The sequence below is a fragment of the Tenrec ecaudatus genome, chromosome 13 (assembly GCF_050624435.1).
Source record: "Tenrec ecaudatus isolate mTenEca1 chromosome 13, mTenEca1.hap1, whole genome shotgun sequence".
NCBI lineage: Eukaryota > Metazoa > Chordata > Mammalia > Afrosoricida > Tenrecidae > Tenrec > Tenrec ecaudatus.
Genome location: NC_134542.1, coordinates 28,935,191 through 28,958,206, shown reverse-complemented (window position 1 = coordinate 28,958,206; position 23,016 = coordinate 28,935,191). Strand labels below are relative to the sequence as shown.

General features: G+C 40.7%; 1 protein-coding gene across 1 annotated transcript in view; it reads right to left on the bottom strand.

Moving 5' to 3' along the window:
- Nucleotides 1–23,016, bottom strand: part of ACADL (acyl-CoA dehydrogenase long chain) — a 47,452-nt gene that overhangs the window by 5,235 nt on the left and 19,201 nt on the right. Inside the window, exons 5-10 of the mRNA XM_075529013.1 lie at nt 21,815–21,881; nt 18,069–18,233; nt 16,762–16,863; nt 15,404–15,517; nt 3,832–3,959; nt 550–636 (exon numbers count right to left, since the gene is read on the bottom strand). Of these exons, the coding sequence (XP_075385128.1) occupies nt 550–636; nt 3,832–3,959; nt 15,404–15,517; nt 16,762–16,863; nt 18,069–18,233; nt 21,815–21,881 (663 nt within the window). The remainder of the gene's footprint in view (nt 1–549; nt 637–3,831; nt 3,960–15,403; nt 15,518–16,761; nt 16,864–18,068; nt 18,234–21,814; nt 21,882–23,016) is intronic.

Below are 23,016 nucleotides of genomic sequence, written 5' to 3'. Positions count from 1 at the left end.
AGTCAAGGATCCAGCTTATGCATATTGGTCCTTTCACTTTCTCTAAAAATTATTTCCTAAAATCTTAGTGCTAGAGCTGAGACAGTAGATTGGTAAAAATACAGTTTATCATCAAACAGACTGTTAAATGCTTAACGGCAACATAAGCACACACAGAGGAAAAATGAACCTGAGTTTTATTTTGTGTTTAAATTCTCTGTGTTTTTAGAAATGATGAAATATGGGCAGATGAATCTTGAGTATATTGCAAAGACAGGAGGCAAATGCATTTAATTCTGTTCGCAATGTACAGTCTACCATTTTGAAGCATTTTTGAATATTAAAAAGGTATCTTTAAACAGGCAAACAAAATCTTAGTGCTTGTAGAAGACCCCAATAAAATGATTTTTAAAACCTGCTTCCATTTGCTGAAACACAAGCTGTAGTCACAATGGAAAGATGCAAAGATTTCGCACCTCCTATCCCTACACACTTAATTTACAAAGAACAGTAAAGGGCTCTTCTTTTTCCTGCACGCCATGCAGCGTGCAGCAGAACAGCCAGACTCACTTGGCAATCGGGTACTCCCACATGTATCCCCAGCCGCCGTGGAGCTGCACACAGTCATAGGCTACGCTGTTTTGTAGCTCAGATGCCCTAGATGACAAAACACAACACAACACACCGAAAGAGCATTTGAAATGGATTTTCACCAGATGCTTCAGAATCAGGACAGTGCATTATTTATGATTGCTTAAATGCACACCAGTGTCAAGCAATTAAAACAGCGTATTAGCTAACATAAAGTAATTTGAATTACCTTTAAAACCTGACTTGAACAGTTAGAACCTTGTCATTTGATCCCCCCTCTGATACACGTTGGGCCAGATCTGGTTTTCAATACTTTTTTTTTTTCCATAGGGGGGTCTTTCTTTGATATATTTGTCCTTGCGGGTAGCCCTCTTGCATTGTTGTTATATGTTTTCCTGTTTTCTAGTATATGAAACCCAGGCTTGAAGACCTACAGAGACAGCAAGTAGAATAAGGGTTCCTGGGAGGGGGTCCAGTGAGGGGTCCAGTGAGGGGTTTCAGTGAGGGGTCAGTGAGGGGTCTAGTGAGGGGGTTCAGTGAGGGGTCCAGTGAGGGGGTCCAGTGAGGTGTCCAGTGGGGGGTGTCAAGTGAGGTGTCCAGTGAGGGGGTCCAGTGAGGGGTCCAGTGAGGGGTTTCAGTGAGGGGTCCAGTGAGGTGTCCAGTGAGGGAGTCCAGTGAGGGGGTCCAGTGAGGGGTCCAGTGAGGGGTCCAGTGAGGGGGTCCAGTAAGGGGTCCAGTGAGGGGGTTCTGTGAGGGAGTCCAGTGAGGGGGTCCAGTGAGGGAGTCCAGAGAGGGGGTCCAGTGAGGGGTTTCAGTGAGGGGTCTAGTGGAGGGGTCCAGTGAGGGAGTCCAGAGAGGGGGTCCAGTGAGAGGTCCAGTGAGGAGTCCAGTGAGGGGGTTCAGTGAGGGGGTCTAGTGAGGGGTTCAGTGAGGGAGAGAGGAGAAAGGGGGCTGATTGCAAGGACTCCAAGAAGGAAGAAACTATTTTGAAACTGAGTGTGGTAGCAAGTGTCCCCTACTGCTTGATGGGTCTGAATTATGAAGCTGTATGATAGCTCTAAGAGCACCCAGTGAAGTGGTTTTGAAAAAAAAAACCACAACAACCCCAAATAAACTAATATAAATAAAACAGTGAAACAAATTAAACTAAAATATATATATTACTATACAATACACAATAAACATTAAAAATAAATTTCTAGAGAATTATCACACAAGAAATATATTCTTCATAAATTAAATCGTTGGCTTGGCTTTTGTTAAAAGTACAAACAAAACACAGTTATCTTAGTCCATTATTTTTGGCTAGCCTAGGCTTGAAAAGAAAGCTTGGAAAGGTGGCATCATTGGTTAAGCATTGGGCTGTTAACTAAAAGGTTAGCAGTTTGAAACCACTAGCCTCTCTATGAGAGAAAGGATGAGAATTCTCTTACAAAGATATCCAATCCTGGAAAGCTATGGGGCAGCATTTCTACTCTGTTTTATAGGGCCCTATGAGTTCGAATTGACCCAATGAAAAAGAGATATAATAAATACTTGCATTTGGCATAATTAATTTGGATCATCTATATGATCCAAATAAATATAATTATTCAGCCTTCTATTTCCTTCAGCCTTTATAGTGTATCTTTTCCCTCAAAGATGCCACTTTTTATCTTGAAGCTGTGATTCTGAATTTCAGTCATTGTGGAAAAAAACAAAACAAAATAAAAACTTTTTTAGGGATCTAACTTTTCAGAAATAAACTGTAAGTGAAACCAAAGGGAGCTGACTACTAAAGTACATGTTATCCAATAAGAATCTTATTAAAAACATTATTTGGGGATTATCAAACCCAAAGTACATTTCTATCAATCTGAGTTATTTCAAAAAAACTCTTCTGATTTTACCAAAACTGCTATAACTATCATTAAAAGTCCTAAGATATCTGGGAGGTATTTGACCCACCTTGACATAAGAAAAAAATTTTTTTCTACTTATTTTTCAATAAAGGAAAAAAAAGGAAGATGAACACAGATGCAATTTCCCATTTAAGAACCTCATTTTAATTGAAGACATAGGACAGGTGAGGATGTTCTAAGAAATACAGAGGTTCATAAAAGTATATATAATGATTAATCGACAAGACTAGTGGTAATATTTGGAATTCTATACATTTTTGATTTGGGCTAATATTTTAGTACAAAAATTGCTGCGTTGCCCCTAGTTGCTCCCTCTGTTCTAAAGTGAAATGTCAGTATGTGTGTAAAGCAGGTGTTTCCCAAATGATTAAGACCTAATCTTAGCCAAACATCTCTTTTCCAAAAATATCCTATTTTGAAAACACTTCTTGAACACTTTTTCCTAGTAGCCAAAGAATTTTCTGCAAAAATAAATGTAAATATTCTCCTGCAACAAAGAACTTGTATATGTCCGTAGTATTTTCACATCAGTTTTCAACCTGGAATGTTATTATTTTAGCACCATGATATAAAGCACTGTTCTGTTTATTCATTAAATTTCTGATTGGAATGAGCACAAGTTAATGATTATTGAAAGGAATTTTTTCATAGCTTACTTTGGAGTTAATGAGCTAGGAGAATGTTATTGTTATTATTATTTTTAAAGAGGAAACTAAACCATTGTTTAAAAATTTGACTTAACTGCATGCTATCTTCCCAATTAACTCATAGTTAACACCATTGTTGACCAGTCTTTAATCCAACTGAAAGTCTTTCTAAATTTAGAGGATATTTTTCCTTCTGAATTAACAGAGCATGCTGGACTTTGGATTCAACATTCAAGTGTTCATAGGGCTTTTCTTGGGTCTGGAAAACACCCTAAATAAAAAATCCTGCCCAACCCACTCATCTCATAGATAAGGAAAAGTTGGTCTAGAAAGAATTAAAGGAATTGTGCTAGGTCGTAGTGGAATAAAAGAATTGGGATCATCGCAGGACTCACGCATCTTACTGTTTTTGTCCCTCAGGCTCACCACACAAGCACTCTATTTCAGATAATTTGGAACAAGCTCTGACTTAAATGAACTAATCTGTCAGTGTACTTCAGTCTCTTAACTTACTTCCCTTTCAAGAGTTAAATGCCAGCTTCAGTGATTTTTCAATAGGCTGAGTGGAAACTTCCAGCATCTCTTGTAAAATGTTCTCAGTGCTATTTTTTATTTACACAGCCTTCCTCAGTTAAGACCCTCGAGGCTGGCTTTAAGGCTGCAGCATCCCCGTCTGAGCAAACAGCGCGCTCGAATCCCTGCGGCGCACATACCAGTATTTCGCCATGGAAGCAGTGGCAGCGTCCAGACGGTGCCCTTTGTGCACCTGCAGGCAGCTGTCCACAAACGCCCTGGTTACACAAATGCGTGTTTTCAGTTCTGCGAGCTTATGCTGCACTGTCTAGAGTTTAAAGGAAAAGAGGAGAAAAGAGAGAGAGGACATGGTTGAAGTAAATACTTAGTTTGCGTCACCTAGCAGATGATAAATTATATCATGGAAGATCTTTAGAGCGAAACGAGAGAGGCATTAGTGGGTCGTTGTTGATTTTCACACCCAAAGTCATACATGTTGATGAATCCACTCACTGTATGTCAGCACTGAGAAAACTTGGACTAAAAGAAAAGACACCGACAGAAATAACCTCTCGCATTCTGTATTTCTGAGATTTAGAACAGGAACGGCAACTGCTTGAACACCAGTGCGACTTTAATGAGTGAGCGCCATCTCGTGGTCAAATCTTTCCAGCATTGTTCTTGAGAACGCCTATTTTCTTCTGCAGACTCAATCCTTCAAAAATTGTTCTTTAAAAAAAAACGGGGAATTGTTTTTTTTTTTAGAGAAATTAAAGGTATTAATCTCCTGATTCTGCTTCGTTGACTTGGAGCCAAATTAAATTAGCTTAATTACTTGGAGTAATTAAAGAACAAGCTGGGGACACAAGCTGGTTTCTATGTGCTCATGACCACAACATCAGAAATATTTACATGACACTATGTTATCAAGCTTTTAATCTGGAGAATGGAACCACATAGGAAAAGAATCAGAATGTTTAAGAAATAACATTCTGTAAGCCCTACAGCTTACCCCAGATCCTCAACACAGTCTGTACCTTGACAATGGTCTTGTTGGAAATTATGCTATAGATCATAGGTCCCCAAACTTATTTGGCCTATTACCCCTTTGTCAGAAAAAAAAACTGCTCAGCACCTCTTGGCAATTAAGAACTTTTGTACTATAGCTCCTAATCCAGGATAGTGCTACTGTCCGTTGTCTGATGCTCTTGGGTCGGTTCTGACTCACAGTGACCCAAGAACAACAGGATGAAATTCAGCCTGGTCCTGTGCCGTCCTCACAATTGGTATTAGACTTGACCGTATTGATGCCTCCCTCTTTTTTGCTGCCCCTCCACTTACCAAGCATGATGTCCTTCTCCAGGAACTGGTCTCTCCTGACAACATGTCCAAAGTCCATGAGATGAAGGCTCTAGTCTAAAGAGCATTCTGGCTGTACTTCTTTGAAGACAGAGTTGTTGGTTCTTTTGGCAGTCCAAGGGACGTTCCGTGTTCTTCACCAGCACCGTAGTTCAAATAAAGTGTGACTCAAAAGAACCAAACTCACTGCCATACAGTCGATTCCGACCCTTGGTGACCTTGCAGGGCAGGGTAGAGTTGCCCCTGTGAGTTTCCCACACGGTACCTCTCTCTGGGAGTAGAAAGCCCTTCCTTCTCCTGTCGAGCAGCTGGGAGTTTCAAATTGCTCACCTGTGTTTAGCAGCCCCATGAGTATCCACTATGTCACCAGGGCACCTCAGAGTCAGCAGTACACGTCCGCTTTTAGTGCCCACCTGGATGGTTCTCGTGTCCCCTGCCCCCTTCAGGGGGTGGTAGCGCCCTCTTTGGGAAACACTGAGTTGTTCCTGACTTGTTCTCACTTCAATCAAGTTTCACTTCGTTCCTGACACTTAGTTCTCCTACTTTGAAATGCAAATTTTATCTCCTTCTTTGGCCCTGACCTCTTCATTTAATTTTTTGACTTAAAAATATATTTTGTGTTTCTTTTTAAAAAATATTTTGTATTTAAATGAAAGTTTACATTGCAAGTTGGGCCCTCACTTGACATTTTCCCCACGAGTTACAATTTCTACAGCTCATCAACAATCGGCCGGTGTTCTGGAAGGTCCATTTCCAGGACTGCCGTTTCCCTGGCCCCTTACCGCCTGATCAGCTTGGCTGTAGAGCAAACGTTGACCTTTCAGTCTCATACTGATGATTCTTCAGGAGAGCGTCTGTGTGATGGGGAGCCTTCTTTAGTTGGTGTGCCACTCTGCTATTTCTCTCCAAGATGATCTCAGGGTTCGGGGTTTACAGTGTCTCTGAGAGAGACGATCTCAGAGACTTCTCTGCCTCCCCTGGTCTGGGGAATCCGTTGGCACCGACTCTTGGACTTCATCGGGGAGACAGGCTTCGACTTGAAAGGCTGACTTTCCACTTAGGTGGCTGCCCTAGGGCACCCTACTCTAGGGGGCTGCTTCAGTCCAAGGCCCACCTCTGATGAGCTGCGTTTTGCTTTCTTGTAGAGGAGTCCTGGTTATGTATTGGGCTGCTAACTCTAAGGTTAGCAGTTCAAAGCTAGCGCCCCCCCCCCCCCCGGGAGAAAGAAGAGGATTTCTACTTCTGTAAAGATTTACAGGCTTAGAAACCCACAGGGGCAGCTCCACTCTGTCCGATGGGGCCGCTAGGAGTCAGCATGGACTAGATGGCAGTGGGATCTTCCTTATAAACGTCCTGTTGCTGAGTTTAAGGGTTAGACCTTCGTCGTGGCCAATAGAAGTCAGAGACATGGAAGTAAGTGCAAAGGTGCCCAGGGAAAGTCACACGGGAAATTAAATGCACCCCACCTACATACCAGCAGGCTCAGAGTTATGCTTGAATTCGCAAAGGAGAGTTTTGAGGTCAGAGTCTCAGAGGACGCTCTTACTGCTGCCTTGGCCAGCTGACTGCAGCAATTCCTAAAGTGCAAATCAAACCATCGCAAGCCTCTGGGGCAGGGGGTGGGGAGCAGTTAAGTACTTGCCATTTCTGGACCGGAGAAGGGGGTGGCTAATGAATCAGGATTCGGGAAGTAGCGTGGCAGGTAGGTGAGGAGCACGGAAGGGCAGATTCCTCTTTAAGTCTCTCAATCTACCTATTTTGCTGCTGAAAAACACACAGACACACACCTGACTGCCTTTCCCTGACCGCAGTCTTGTTTTTGAAATACAGGTGGATCGGTATCTAATGATTTCAAGCTGACCCAGTAGGAAGGGCCGGAGCGCCTCTTTCTGCCTCTGCGTTCTGGGCTGTGACCCAGAACATACTAGATGATGTGAACACTTTCTTCCCGCTCACTCTTTTCCCTTTACCTTCAATCAGCAGGGCTCCCCGCTGCCCCCCATCCCCATTTCTTCACAGAAAAGCTAGAGCTGGAAGAAGCAATGAAAAGGGAGGAAATGCTCCTCTGTCCACTGAAACCCATGCTTTCTACAGTCCAGGAGGGTCCCTGTGGCATAAGTCTGCTCTGACTTCTTTTAGTGACACAATCGATGGCACTGCCCTTGGAAACAAGGAGGCCTCCGAGCATCTGGAGACACTGCCCCCACATGATGGCACGCTTGGAAACCCGTGCACCGTTCACAACATAAGCGAGTCAAGATTTGTAAGCCAATGTGAAGACCAGGAGCTTCTAGAAGCTGAGGTTAAATCTCAGACCACGAGGAAATCATTTAAAATGTTGGCTTCAGTGCATTCAGCGAAGTCCAGTGGTCTGACAGTCAATTCCTCCAAGAGGACATAATTTACTCTTTGGGGGCTAGAGAGATTAAGTATTTATACATTCTTCACGTTCAGTTGGAGATTATTTAACAGACTTGGCTTTTCGTCTGCCCTGAAGACACTGACTGCATCATGTCTTCTGAAATCACTCTCAAGTGAAGGAGAACTAATAGTTATACCAAATTATCAACAGGCTGCTTCTTGTGAACAATCAACATGCTCTTAGCAGTATTTTTAACAACTGCTAACATCCTCTACTACATGTTACTGCACCCAACTTTAAAAAAATTAATTACTCTGAAGTTAAACAGCGGAGTGCATAGGAGGCTCTTTTTCAGAGTCTGGGACGGTACGATTGCCAGCATCGTGGCAAGTCACTTTGCCGAGGTTCTGTAGCACGGTGGTCCGTTCCAATCACAGCAGTACAGGCCAGGAGTTTGAGATGATGCAGAAATGACCCTGAGGACCTCAAAATCTACCGACATGAAACCAGCCACTGAAATCCAGACGGAGCACAGCTCTACAGGGACACACGCTCACTGGCAACTGGTTGTGATCCTTTCTCTAGTACTTTGTGGCTTCCGGATCAAGAGTGTATATCACACAGGAAATGGCTCAGTGTCATCAAAACAAAAATTTAAACAGATTTTTCACGTCATTGCCTAGGGGTGAAACAAAAGTAGAAAGGTCTACTATCTCTACTTCAAACTGCTGGACAAAAGGAGAGGGAATGCAGGGAATGTATGGATGTGCTTTATACAATTGATGTATGTATATGTATGGATTGTGATAAGAGTTGTATGAGTCCCTAATAAAATGTAAATAAAAGAAAAGAGGAGAAAAAAATGATTAGGGCAAAGAATGTACAGATGTGCTTGATACAATTGATGTATGTATATGTATGGACTGTGATAAGAGTTGTATGAGCCTCTAATAAATTGTTTAAAAAAAAAGAGAGGGAATGAGCAGAGTGTTGCTTCTAAAGTTAGAATTTAACTTCTGCACGTCTCAATCCCTCATCTGTTAAATGCAATGCATATAGCACTATATTACAGGGTTCTTGTGAAAAGAGAGAGAGAATCCATTTAATGAAGTGGCTAGAATACAAGGATAAGTTAATGGAAGGTATTATTATTGCTTTGTAAGGCCTCAGTTTTACTGTTTATTATCTACTTATGAGAATTAAATAATTATGGAGAATACTTCTTTTATCTTCATCATTTTCCTGGGAATGGACAATAAACCCTGGCAGCATAGTGGGTTACATGTTGAGCTGCTAACCATAAAGTCAGGAGTTCGAAGACATCAACTGCTCCACGGGAAAAAGATGAGGCTTTGTACTCTTGCAAAAAACTATAACCTTAGACAACAACAGTGCTACTCTGTCGCTTCGCTATGAATTGGAATCAACTCGATGGCAGTGGTATGGAGAGAAGAAGGAGCCCTGGGTGCCCTCGGAGGTGTGGGATCCCTAGTGGCATAGTGATTTCACCTTGGAATGATAACCACAAGGTTAGCAGTTTGAAACCACCGGGCTCTACAGGTGATTAAGACGAGGTTTTATACTCCTGTAAAATGTTACAAACACAGAAGCCTCAGAACAGAAACCAATAGGGGCAGTTCTCGCCTGTCTCACAGGGTTGCTTTCTATGTCAGTGACTTTGGTGGGTTTTGGTGCACGGTGGTTAAGCTCTTGGATGCTAAGCAAAAGTCAGAAGTTCCGATCCACCAACTGCTCCATGGGAGAAAGATATAGCAGTCTGCTTCCATAAAGATTTCACCCTTAAAAATCCTATAAATGGCTATATGTCAGAATGGACTCAGTTGCAATTATTTTATGGAGAGTATGGATCAAAAGAAATTTTAAAGAATTTAAAAATTTTTTAAGGGGTTAAAAATGAGCTCTTTTCATTTTGTTATCTAAATGCAATCAACTAAAATGACTTAAAATAATAAATTCTAAAGGGAAAAGAAATCTTGTTAGGAAAGCCTGTAGTGCTCGAAATTCAAAGATTTGAAAAGAAACCTGAATCGTTATCTGGTCTGAATGACATTTGATTAGGTGTCATATGATATTTAAAGGTCTGCTTCAACTTTATGACTACAAACATTGTGTTTTCAACTCTAGAGCAGGAGGTTTAGGCTTATATTGTCCATTCATCTTCTCTGAAGACATTCCCAGTTTGAGGTCTAAACACATTATTCAAACATAGTTAATTAGATGAGAAAGGAGGATTAAAAGAAACATCTCAGGCACCTTGGAGCTTAAACATTGTTTGGAAAAACACTGGGGATCAACGACATTCCTGGACCCATGGAAACAGCGTGCTATTGCCACCTAGTGAAAGTTTAGAAAACTACCTTTGACAGAAAACCCTCATTTGAAAAAGGATTAAACACCAGTTCTTGTCCTTTTCCTATCAAATTATAAATAATTAATAAAGACTTTTTAAAACACGAATTTTTTTCCTGTTGAAGAAAGTGTAGAGTGATTTTGTGTTTTTCTTGTGGTTGGATATCAAATCACATACTTTCTGAGTCACATTCTGAGTTATTAATACAGGCATTTTGAGGCATATTTCGGTCATCTTTGTTATACTCTAACATGAAGTCTGTAGGCACAGGAAATGTAAACTTTGGGGAGATGCATAATATGTCTATTTGGCTCACCTTTTCTGTAGCCAAATAAATAAAATTAAAGACATGAGTGTTTTAAATATTTTTGATATGAAAAAGATGGTGGTTGGATTTCAGCAGCCAGTGACACTGATCTGACCCGTTGGGGAAGAATTGAAAAAGTCACAGAGCAATTCCAAGAACCTCCAACATGTTGCTAGAAGTCTAGAGTATGTATTTCCAGGCTCATGCCTATAATTTGTATTTTATGAGTATACTACCTGTAGAAGGCACTCAAGTAATATTTGCTTAATAAAAGAAAAAAAGGAACAGGTCACGTCTGCCAGTATTTCTCAAATGGATACCAACAGTGCTGTGAGTGGGGCAATTAGTTGTTACACAAAACTATCTCTTAATTATTAGACACTTAATAACACTAGTCCTTAGGCCACTAATGCTAGTTTCACACGCAGACACTGCGCACTCCCCTCCCCGACATCTGTAAACGTTCTTAGAGGTGCAAGTAGGACCGTCCTTGAGAACCACTGGTGCGTAAACTCTCTAAATCAATCAGACCGACCCAGTGGCTGCGACAAGGGGCTCCAACGTAAGAATTGGGAGGATGGCACAGGAACAAGTAATGCTTCCTTCTGTTGTACATAGGGTGGTGATGAGTAAGAGCTAACTCAACAACAACAACAACATGAAGGGAATAGAACATGTAACAATCTTGCTGTTGGGGAAATCACAATTCAGTCAAATCAAGTCATATTATTCTCCCTCACCCCTGTCCCTTGGTGAAATGTGTGCCTTATTTTCATAAATCCAAGATAACTTGTTTGCGATGTTATGCCTTGTTTTGGAGGTAGGATCTCAGAAGGTTTTGTGAGAGGGATGAAGTTAGCTTGATGAACATACAGGCAGGAGATTCTTCTCCAAGTGTCACAATGAAGGTAGAGAATATAAGGAAGCCATCGCTAAGAGCCTGCTTCTGCTGAACAAACTGAAGCAGTAGATTATGTAAAGGAGAAAAACAATAACCCTGGCAATGTAGTCTGGTAAGCTTTGGACTATTAATGGCAAGGTCAGCAGATTGAACCAACCAGCCTCTCCTCAGGAGAAACACGAGGCTGTCTACTTCTATAAAGATTTATAGCCTCAGAAACTCTATGAGTCACCATGAGTCCACGTTGACTCTAAGGCAATTAGCAGAACCCGAGCAAATGCTTCTTCTCTCTAACAGGCAATACTAAGCACTTTACATACATTATCTCATACAATTGTCATGGCAATTCATGTTACTCACATCTTCCAAATAAAAAAGAATTTCAAGAAGGAGAATATGGTTCCTTAGATCACAAAGATTCAAATAGTTATGCTAAGGTTTGAACCATGCCTGAACTTGATTTCTATACATCTTGATAAGCTGATCTTGAAAGTTTTGATTGAGATGGTGCTGGTCTTGAAAAACTGCCAACCTATTTCACCTGTCTTACCTTTTGCAAAACCTTACAGTCAAAGTCATCACACTTACAACTTTTTATATAAATTTCCAAATCCGGAGGTTTTGTTTCTAAGATAGTTCACCAGTTTGACAACTGCACTGCTTGTAAACAGTTCCTCTAACAACCAAACAACTCCATCCCCCAAACTAAAACAACAAATAGATTTATTACCAATGAGTTGATTTTTCACTCTCCTGGTGACCCCTTTCCTTGGCTTCAATCTTGATGGAAACGGATGATCAGGTTTTGCTCAGTGGGTTTAAATACCAATCTTTTGGTGAGTAGCCAAGGACAAACCATTTGCATTAACCAGGATTTTATAACAAGAACTAGAGAGTCTCAGGTTTAGCGGTTGTTAATCGGTGACAACCCCACCAGACACATACTGACCTTTTTGCAAAAGACCTTAAGCTTTCTGGAAAAACTTAAAACCTTAAATAAACACTTTTATCTTCTCTATTTTTATACTTGTGAGCAAGAACCAATGGTACTACCCTGAAAGCATTAGTCAAAAACAAGGCTCCAGGAATTAATGGAATACCAATTGAAATGTTTCAATAAGCAGCACTGGAAGCACTCGCTTGTCCATGCCAGGAATGTTAGAAGATGGTCATTTGGCCAATTGACTGGAAGTGATCCATATTTGTACACATTCCAAAGAAGGATGACCCAACAGAATGTTCAAATATTATTGATATCACAGGCAAGTAAAATGTTGGTGAAGATCATCCAACACTTGCATAAGTACATTGACAAGGAGCTGCCAGGAGTTCATGATAGACACCTGAAACAAGGGACATCATGACTGATGTCAGATGAATCTCAGCTGAAAGCAGAGAACACCACAGGCATTCGATTTTGTGGATCATAACAAACTCTGGATAACCTTGAGAAGAATGGGAATTCTAGAACATTTCATTGTGCTCATGAGAAACTTATACATGGAACAGGATCAGGAGGCAGTTGTGGGTTGGAACAAGGGAACACTGCATGGTTTAAAATCAGGGAAGGTGTGTGACAGGATTGTAGCCTCTCATACTTATTTATCTGTACTCTGAGCAAATAATCACAGAAGCTGGCTTATATGAAGAAGAATGTGGTATCAGGATTAGAGGAAGGCGTCTTAACCTGCGATATGCAGACACCAACTTTGCTTGCTGAAAGTGAACTTGAAGCACTTACTGATGGAGATCCAGGACTGCAGCCATTAGTGTGGATTACAACTCAACGTGAAGAAAACCAAAATCATCACAACTGTATCAATAGATAGCATCATGATAAATGGAGAAAACATTGACGTTGTCAAGGATTTTGTCTTGCTCTGATCCACAATCAATGCTTATGGAAGCAGCAGTCAAGAGATCAAGAGAGGTTGCATTAGGTAAACTCACTGCCCAAGACCGTGCTAGGGTATTGAAAAACAAGGATGTTACTTTGAGGACTAAAGTGCACCTGTCCCAGGCCATGGTATTTCCCATCGCCTCCGATGCATATGAAAGTTGGACACCGAATAAGGGAGACTGAAGAAGAATTGACGCGTTTGAATTGAGATGCTGGAGAAGCAATTTGAAAATATCATGAACTGCTAAAGGATAAACTGATCTGTCTCGGAAGAACTACTACCAGAGTGTTCCATAGAGCCAAGCATGGCGAGACTTCTTATATACTTTGGACTTGTGGTTAGAGACACCGGTTCCAGGAGAAAGACATCAAGTTTGGGACAGTAGAGGGGCAGTGAAAAAGAGGAAGGCCCTCCAAGAGGTAGACTGACACAGTGGCTGCAGCAATGGGCTCCAACAAAAGAACCAGTGTTACAGTGCTGAACAGGACCCCACAGAGTTTCCTTCTGTTGTGCAAAAGGTCGCTATGGGTTGGCGCTGACTCCATGGTACCAAACAGCAATGACAATATTCTTACACCTGGGCTACTGAATCCTTCTGGTCAAGAAGACGTAAGTAATACTTACCACTGAATATTCATGATCGCGAACTTGGTGGCCCAGTGGTTAAATGCTACTGCTAACTAAAAGGTCAGAGATTCGAACTCACTAGCTGCTTCATGGGAGAAACATGTGACACAGTTTGCTTCTATAAAGATTCCAGCCTTGGAAACTCTCTGTCCTATAGGGTTGCTGTGAGTCGGAACCAAGTTGATGGCCACAGGTCACCGATGTACGCACTCCCTACTTACTGTGTTTTTCCAGTTAGTTCAGTCTCTCATTCAGGAAGCGGGTTTCATTGCTTCCTCTCTCTTTGGACACTTCCAGCCTTCTGAATTCACCTCTCTCTCTCGCAGGAACTGACCTTCCCTACTGTGACTGAATGAAGCAGAAGCCTCAGACACAAACTCTTGTCGTCATCAACCAACAGAGCTACATATCAGACTGAATCCACACTCACCTTTCATCATTTCCTTCTGTTACAGTAGAGGGAGAATCTCTTCTATTGAGATGGAAAGGCCTATAGATGCACATACTTTAGAATCCACACTCTCCTGAATTCTCAGAGCTGACATACACTTCATTACTGATGATTCTTTCCATGTGGATAGAGTGCTTGCCTCTACCAACGCCTTTCTCTAGCTATACAATACGTGCCACAATTTCTCCTCCCAGCAACAAACAAAATGAACAATTCCCCACTATCTCCTGAGTCATAGTATTTTCAATTGCCTCATAGGCATGGGAAAGTTGGACAATGAATAAGGAAAACCGAAGAAGAATCGATGTATTTAAATTATGGTTTTGGTGAAGGATATTGAAAATATCATGACCTGCCACAAGAACAAACAAATCTGTCTTGGAAAAAGTACAGCCAGAATGCTCCTTAGATGTAAAGACAGTGAGACTTGTCTCACATACTTTGGACATGTAATCAGGGAAGACCAGTCCTTGGTGAAAAACCGTCGTGCTTGGTTCAGTGGAGGGCCAGTGAAAAAGAGGCAGACCTTCCACATGATGGATTCACCAGTGGTTGCAACAACATAATTATTTGGTCTCCAACCCAATATGCTGAGGATGGCACAGGCACAGGCAGCGTTTCGCTCTACTGGACCTAGTTAGGGGTGCTATGAGTTGGAACCAGCTTAACCCTCAAATCCTTCCCTTCCCTCAGCGACCATCCTTACTTTCAAATACCCTTGATGGCCAAACGTTCTCATTTCTATCTGTTCTTCCACTTGCTGCTTTGATTGAAAGTCACCCATATCATCTCGCGATCATTATATCCAGTTGGTACACTTTGGCTGCAGCTTCTACCGTTTGACACCAGTCAATTTTTTTCTGGAAATCTTCTCTCGGCTTGTGACCATGCTCACCTCACTCCCCTCCTCCTTCCTAGCTGCTCAGCGGCGGTCTCCCTTGCAGGCTCTGCCTCTCCTAAACCCGCTCAAAACCCCGTAGTTTTTCTCAGGACTCACCCCTAGGGCTTTTTAAAAAAAAAAAACATTTTATTAGGGGCTCATACAACTCTTATCACAATCCGTACATATACATACATCAATTGTATAAAGCACATCTGTACATTCTTTGCCCTAATCATTTTCAAAGCATTTGCTCTCCACTTAAGCCCTTTGCATCAGGTTCTCTTTTTTCCCCCTCCCTCCCCTCTCCCCCCTCCCTCATGAGCCCTTGATAATTTATAGATTATTATTTTGTCATATCTTGCCCTATCCGGCGTCTCCCTTCACCCACTTCTCTGTTGTCCGTCCCCCAGGGAGGAGGTCACATGTGGATCCTTGTAATCAGTTCCCATCCCTAGGGCTTTTTATCTTTATCTTTTCTCAAGGGGATCTCATCCACTTCTATGGCTTCTAATACCATACAAGTGAAAGTTACCCCTAATTCATGTTTAGCCTAGACGCATTTCATACATGCAAATTGCTATCTACTACTAAACCACGAACACAAGCTTACCTGTATATGCGCAACTGTTTTTCCAAAAGCTTTTCTTTGTTTGACGTAGTTTCTGGTTTCTTCAAACATGAATTCACAGGCAGATACGGCAAATTCAGATATCAATAGCCTTTCCTGTAACCCCAAAATTGCTCCTGAACATTATTCTAATTACAGAAATGACTATCACATGATTTCCATTATATGCCCCAAACAAAATATCTACAAAACTCCTGAAAATTGATTTCTTTCTTTTAAAAAAGTTTTATTGACATCTACTTCATGTACCATACAATGTAATGCTTTGAATATTGATTTATTCCTTAACTCTTTAAATCTACAGAGTTTTATGACAGTTTGATATATCTATAAGAATAAATTTCTAAAGCCAATTATCTTTATGAATGCCTTTCCTTATTGTTTATCAATATATATCCTTTAGCTTATTTAATGCCCTAGTCGCTCTCTAATTCATAAATGAATAAAGAAATCTCATAGTCCTTGATTTTTATTTATTGATCTCTGTGTATCATATATCCTAATCCCTCTGCAGAAATCGACATCTTAAAATTGCATAGTTTAAATTCTATCTGCAATTGTAAGTGTACCCAGAGTCACTTTAATTTATCTAGGCTATCTTCTTTCCATGCTGTTGCTTTGAATCTTTGTCTCAGTTTCATGTTAGCTCACGTTGCAGTCACCAGAGCCCTGGTGGCATAGTGGTTACTGGTTGGGCTGCTAATGCAAGCTCAGCAGTTCAAAACCACCAGCGGTTCCATGGGAGAAAGATGGGGCTTTCTACTCCTGTGAAAGATTTCAGTCTCTGCAGCTCACAGAGGCCGTGCTTGCCTGTTCTATTGGGTAGCTGTGAGTCAGAGTCAACTCGATGGCAGTGCATTTCTTTGTTCTTGGTGACAGTCACCAAGGAGGCTAACTCCCTTTCATTGGCATTTATGATCCCTATAAATATAAATTGTCAAGGGACAGGTGAAGGAAGCGACCCTGAAGGCTAAAGTTTTTGAGTCTCAATTTAATTTCTCTTTTGATTCCGTTATTATAAGCAAATGCCAAATGCCTTAGTTGGCATTTTCTTACAAGGACCACATGTTCTTCACTTCTAGTTAAGAACCTAAAATCTTTCCAAGAAGAAGTTTCAGAACCAAAACACTTAATTTGCTCTGCCCACTTTATAAGTTTTGATTGGGTAGCCCTGAAGTTAGTTATGTATCTGGCCTACAAATCGCTTATGTTTTTTACAATTGTAAGTAATAATCAAATTACTGGTTAGAATGATCTTAAGTTTCACACACATGAAATGTTAAAGTTCTGCCCCAACTTGTTTTTTATGCAAAAAGATGGGATTTTTAAACACGTCTCACCTGTGGAAGCTCTTTCATGAGGTAATAGAAGCCCTTGTTTTCTTCTCCAAGGAGAGCATTTGCTGGCAACCTCACATCTTCAAAGAAGAGTTCAGCAGTATCCTGAAAAGCCAAAGAATTAAGTAGAGAAGGAGCTTTCAAATCTCCCAATAACCCGATGAGGTGAATATTATTACTCCCCTTTAAGGAACAATAAACAAAAAGTAAACAAAACTGAAGCAAAGTTGCGGTGGTTAAATAACATAGCTGAGGGGTTGTGCTAGGCATTGGGCTGAAAAATGCAAGCTTGGTGGTTCAAACCCACCAGCTGCCCCTTGGGGGAAAGATGAGGCTATCTGCTCCTATAAAGAGTTATGGTCTCTGAAAGCCTGTGCAGGAGTGCTGTGAGTTAGAACAAACTTCTGGCAGTAGGTTTGGTTCTTGGGTTCTAATAAATGGTGATTGGTAAACCAGGGATTAAAACCCAAGTCATTCCAACTTCAAAGCTTATGCCTTCACCACAGCTGGACTCTATTTCTGGCTCTTCTGTTAAATGGTAGATGTTGGAAAGTCACTTCTGACTCAAAGTGGTAAATTCTATGTACAAGAGAACAGAACCCTATCCAATCCTGCACCATCCTGACAATTGTCCTTGTGGTTGAGCATACTCCTGCAGCCACAGTGTCAAATGATCCCTTCGAAAGTCTTCTTCTTTTTGGCTTCCCCTCTACTTTAGCAAACATGGCATCATTTTCCAGAGACTGCTCTTCCTGACAGCATATCCAAAGTGTGTGAGAAGCAGTCTTAGCATCCCTGTTTCCAATGAGCGTCTGGTTATATTTCTTTCAAGACAGATCTGCTTGTTCTTTTGGCAGTCCACGGTACTTTCAATATTCTTTGCCAGCACCATACTTCAAATGCATTGATAATTCAATACATATTTATAATTCAAAAATGCTCCCTAGTCAATACCCAATAGCTCTACTCGTGTTCAGTTTTTTATGTACCGAGAGCTAAGAATTTCTAATGCTTACTAAATATAGATAGGTATATAGTTACTTTGAAGTAACTATATAATGCATAGAAGGAAAAATATTTTCTGTTCACACAATTTTACTCAAGAGACGACTGATTACCACGCAGACGACTCCACCAATTCAATGCCCCGGGTCACTTCCTAGCTGACCACCAGAGTCACCATGCTAAAAATCTCTGAAGAGCATATTGTAGGAACTTAGTGTAGAAAGGCTGATTGTAGATTCTCTATGTAAGGTACTAATCAGATTTACAATAAACTCATTACCTGAGTAGGATTGATTGTGACTTACCTGCGCTTTTAATCCAATTTTATGTAGCTTTTGTCCCTTGATAAATCCTTTCATCCCATTTTCCACCAGGAAAAGGCTAATGCCATGGGCAGGGGAGCGAGCTTCACGATTTGTGACTGCGACTACAATCACAAGATCACTCAGCCACCCATTCGTGATGAATACCTGCAAAACCCCAAATAAACTATAAGGCACTCAGGTCCACGTGCAAATTATGATTGGGACAAAGGAAACTCAAGAAGACGAAAACAGACAAGTCTCTTTGTCTCCTACCCAAGTATAGGAAGTATGTGAAGTGTTAAAGAAAAAGATAATCTTTCATGAGCCCATCATGCAAACATCGTTGTGCCATTTTCTTTCAATAGAGCTCAGATTATTCTATATTCGTATTTTAATTAATTTTCTATTTAGTTACTGTCCATTATTTTATAACTTAACCAATTTTGTGTTGCTATTCTGATGCTACAAATTCGTTTATCTTATTACTGACACTTACATTTACTTATTCCCTGCTTTGCTTATTGCTTTCAAGTTTTGTGACGTCTAGCAGTTTTTGAAGCAGAGTAAATAGCCCCTTTCTTGGGTGGTTCTCGCAGAAAGCCACAACTGACGGGAGCTGGCTTCCTAAGAAAGTCAAACTCATAGGAAAATATGGTTCCCATTTCACTTTTAGTCAAATATCCCACTCCTCTGTGAAAAGAAGCCCTCTGTGTGCAGGGTAGTAACCAATTACATAGTAGAGTTCACACCTGGGTATTATAATCTTTAAGATGAGTAATTTAGATCACTAGTTCTTTTTTTCTATTGATTACTAGCTCTTAAAGTATGTTTTAAGAATACCAGTCCCTCAAGATAGCTTATGAAACAGAATTTCCTAGGGAAAAAGACAAAACCTACACTGCTTTCTGAGAATCAGAAGGCACCTCAGCAGCTCCCAGACTGCGAAGATGTGTACATTTTCCAAATATATTTAACTACAGGTCTTATATTTTTGTAAGATAATTAGAAAGTGGGGTGTGAAATAGTCACTCAAAGAGGGTGGCTCAAAATGTAATCTATGAATGATGAGAGCCCCCAAATTCTTCCTGGCCCTTGGGACTCTAACCAGGGAAACTGAGCGCATTTAGAAACCTCCATAGGAGCCTTAGTGGTGTAGTGGTTACGAGGTGGGCTGCTAGCTGCAAGGCCAGCTGTTCCAGAGGAGAAAGATGGGGCTTTCTACTCCCATAAAGTGTCACCGTCTCAAAAACTCACAGGAGCAGTTCTACATTGTCCCATAGGGTCGCCAGGAGTCAACATGAACTTGATGGCAGTGAGGGTTTTTGTTCTTATTTTTGTCTAGCAATTTGCAAGGACCCCTGGTGGTTTTGTGGTTAAAGAGCTCAGGTGCTACCCTAACAATCACCAGTTGGAAGCTACCAGATGGTCTATGGGATGCATCAGTTCGTTTCTATAGCAATCTATAGCCCTTGAGACCATACACGACCATTTTAATGTGTTCGGTAGAGTCGCTAGGAGTAAATGGCCATGAGCCTCTGGTGGATCTAATTGCAGATCTTGCAGCACATAGCCCAACGCATAGTGCCTATAATTAACTAGAAATAAAAGATTAAAAACAAACAAACAAAAAGTAGCCCTTCACCTAGTTTCAGAACACATGTTTGGAAAGACTCTCTTAACATTTTTTCTTTACTTAGCATTTGGTCAACCAGAAATATGTACTAAGTAAATACAGGACACAGTTTAAGGTAAACCAAAATCTCTGCTTTCATGGAGTTCTAGGGCTATATTTACTTCTAGTTCTAGGGGTACATTATCGATCCATGTCTATATTAGGGCTCTATTTACTTCTGAGCTTATTTGCAACCATAATTGGAAGGCCTCTTCAGTTCCCTTGCTGGGGTGGTAGGGTTCTAAGAAAGACTAACCCTGTTGCCTTTGAGCAGAGCGAATGGTGGACTTGAATCATTGACCTTTCAGTTAGCAAATTGAGTGTTTCACCACTGGGTCATCATGGCTGTCAGAAGGCCTCAAACCCTTCCATGAGGCCTTTCTCTCTTAGGATCTTCTAAAACCCTTCTTTATATTTACTAGAAAAATTGTTTCCCCAGTCAATCTTCAACACAAGGTTTATTTGCCGTTGGCTCCATAATTGGTCATGGGAGCCTTACCTTCATCCCTTCTAGGTCGAGAAGGCTGCTTGACAGCTAAAACAACCTCTGTCACATCAGTGAGGGACATGCACACTAGAACATAGAAGTTACCACGGCATCGATGTCCTAGAAATGTAACTTTCTCAAAGAGCATTTATAGAGGTCTAGATAATGACATTTACATATGCAAATATATTTATACATGAGGATGGGGAAATAGATCTATGTGCATATATTTATAGGCTTAGTATTAAGGTAGCAGAAGGACATTGGGCCTCCACTCAAGTACTCCCTCAATGTAGGAATACTTTCTTCTATTAAATTGGCATTCTATGATGCTCACCTTCCCGACACAACCACTGAAGACAAAGAGGGTGAACAACCAAATGTGGTGAAGAAAGCTGATGGTGCCCTGCTATAAAAAGATATAGTATCTGGGGTCTTAAAGGCTTGAAGGTAAACAAGCAGCCATCTGGCTCAGAAGCAATAAAGTCCACATGGAAGAAGGGATCATTTATCAGGCATCAAAGAACAAAATAAATGTATCATTTGTGCTCACCTCCCTGATATGATTGCTGAAGAAAAACGGGTGCATAAGCAAATGTGGTGAAGAAAGATGATGGTGCCTGGCTATCAAAAGATATAGTGTCTGGGGTCTTAAAGGCTTGAAGGTAAATAAGCGTCCATCTAGCTCAGAAGCAACAAAGCCCACATGGAAGAAGCACACCAGCCTGTGCGATCACGAGGTGTCAAGGGATCAGGTATCAGGCATCATCAGAACAAAAATCTTACTATAGTGAATGAGCAGGGAGTGTGGAGTGGAGACCCAAAGTCCATTTGTAGGCCACTGGACATACCCTTACAGAAGGAGCTTGGGGAGGAGACGAGCCAGTCAGGGTGCGATGTAGCAACAATGAAAAATACAACTTTCCTCTAGTTCCTAAATGCTTCCGTCCTCCCCGCCCCCCACTGTCATGATCCGAATCCTACCTTGCAAGTCTGGATAGAACAGAGGATGTACACTGGTACAGATGGGAACTGGAAACACAGGGAATCCAGGGTGGATGGTCCCTTCAAGACCAGTGGTGTGAGTGGCGATACTGGGAGGGCATAGGGAGGGTGGGTTGGAAAGGGGGAACCGATTTCAAGCATCTACATATGACCTCCTCCCTGGAGGACAGACAACAGAAATGTGGGTGAAGGGAGACGTGGGACAGAGCAAGATATGACAAAATAATATTTTATAACTTATCAAGGGTTCACGAGGGAGGGGAGAGTGGGGAGGGAGGGGAAAAAGTGAGGACCTGATACCAGGGGCTTGGGTAGAGAGCAAATGTTTTGAAAATGAGGAGGGTAAGGAATGCACAAATGTGCTTTACACAATTGATGTATATAGATTGTGATAGGAGTTTTATGAGCCCCTAATAAAATGATTTAAAAAAAAAGAAATGTAACTTTCTGACTGTCTCAGAAAGAGTGAAGGCAAACCCACTTCTTGCGTGAGTCCCCGGCTTTGGCAGACTCCATCCTGAGTAGTCTGTGAGACACTGCCCTGACTTGAGAGCAGGGCCGTGAAAACCCCTCTGTACACACCTTGCTTCCATTGAGAATCCAGTCACTCCCAGACTTCTTGGCATTGGTTCTTACTCCTTGTAAATCACTGTAATAGAAAAGATGAACAAATCATCTACTGGCAAAATTGAATAATGCAGATATTGTTAGGAGGCTGTATGTAATGTAAGGTGACCAGACTTTAACATTGGTAAGGCGGGACACCATTGACGGGGGGTGGGGAGAAGTGTTCTTGATTAAAAATTTGGTCTATATGGAGCAACAAAAATTTTCATAGAATGCAAAAATAGTATTGTAATATATTTTTAAATTTCAACATAATTACAATTTACAAATATAATACATTAACAATTATGTATAGTATTATTTTATTCTTTTGCATATTTATCATTTGAGTGCATTTTTTTAGTAGCTTCCTGTCGCTGTTTAAAAGGTCATGAAATTTTTCACAAGAATTTGTTAAATTATATTTCACACATAAAATGGCTTTCAAAGTCTCAACACTCAATTGTGATTTTTATGATGTCCACACTTTATTTACCGTAGAAAAAAACACGTTCAGTCACAGCATTAGTTCCTGGTAAGGACAGCGTGTATTCCACAATTTTTAGTGATTATTGTAAGGAACATGGTTTGTTTCAAAATGATGAAATATTTCTACCCATTTGTTCTCTATTGTGATTTTTGCTGATGCCCAAGATTTAACCTTTTCCTTATCAAAATATATTTTTAGTAATGATACCTCATTAAACAGATGATTTTTGGGAATATTACTATATGGGAAATTTTGAGTAATATGATCAAATGATTTTTGCACATCATACCAATTAAGTTCTTGTTTTAATGTAACACAATGAAAATGTTCAATAGCACTGTAATGTACTGTCCACTCTTCTAAATAATCTATGCATTTACTATAGGACTTTTTAATGTGATTCATGATCTCTGCACGATTTATTGCACCTTGTTCTACTATCTGCTTATACTATTATGGATAGTTAACAGAGAAAATTATTTTCTAACTACTCTTGACACTGAAATTTTAAATTATTAACTTCATTTGCTACTTTGATTACCAAAATTTTGTCACCTTCAATAAGTTTTATAGCATTTGAAAAAGAGCTGCTTGATTGTGTACAAACTCTAGTCAAATTTTTGAAGATTCTTTTTCAAAAAACACTTCTAAAATTCTAGGACATTTATCCTGTGATAGAAAGTAGGAT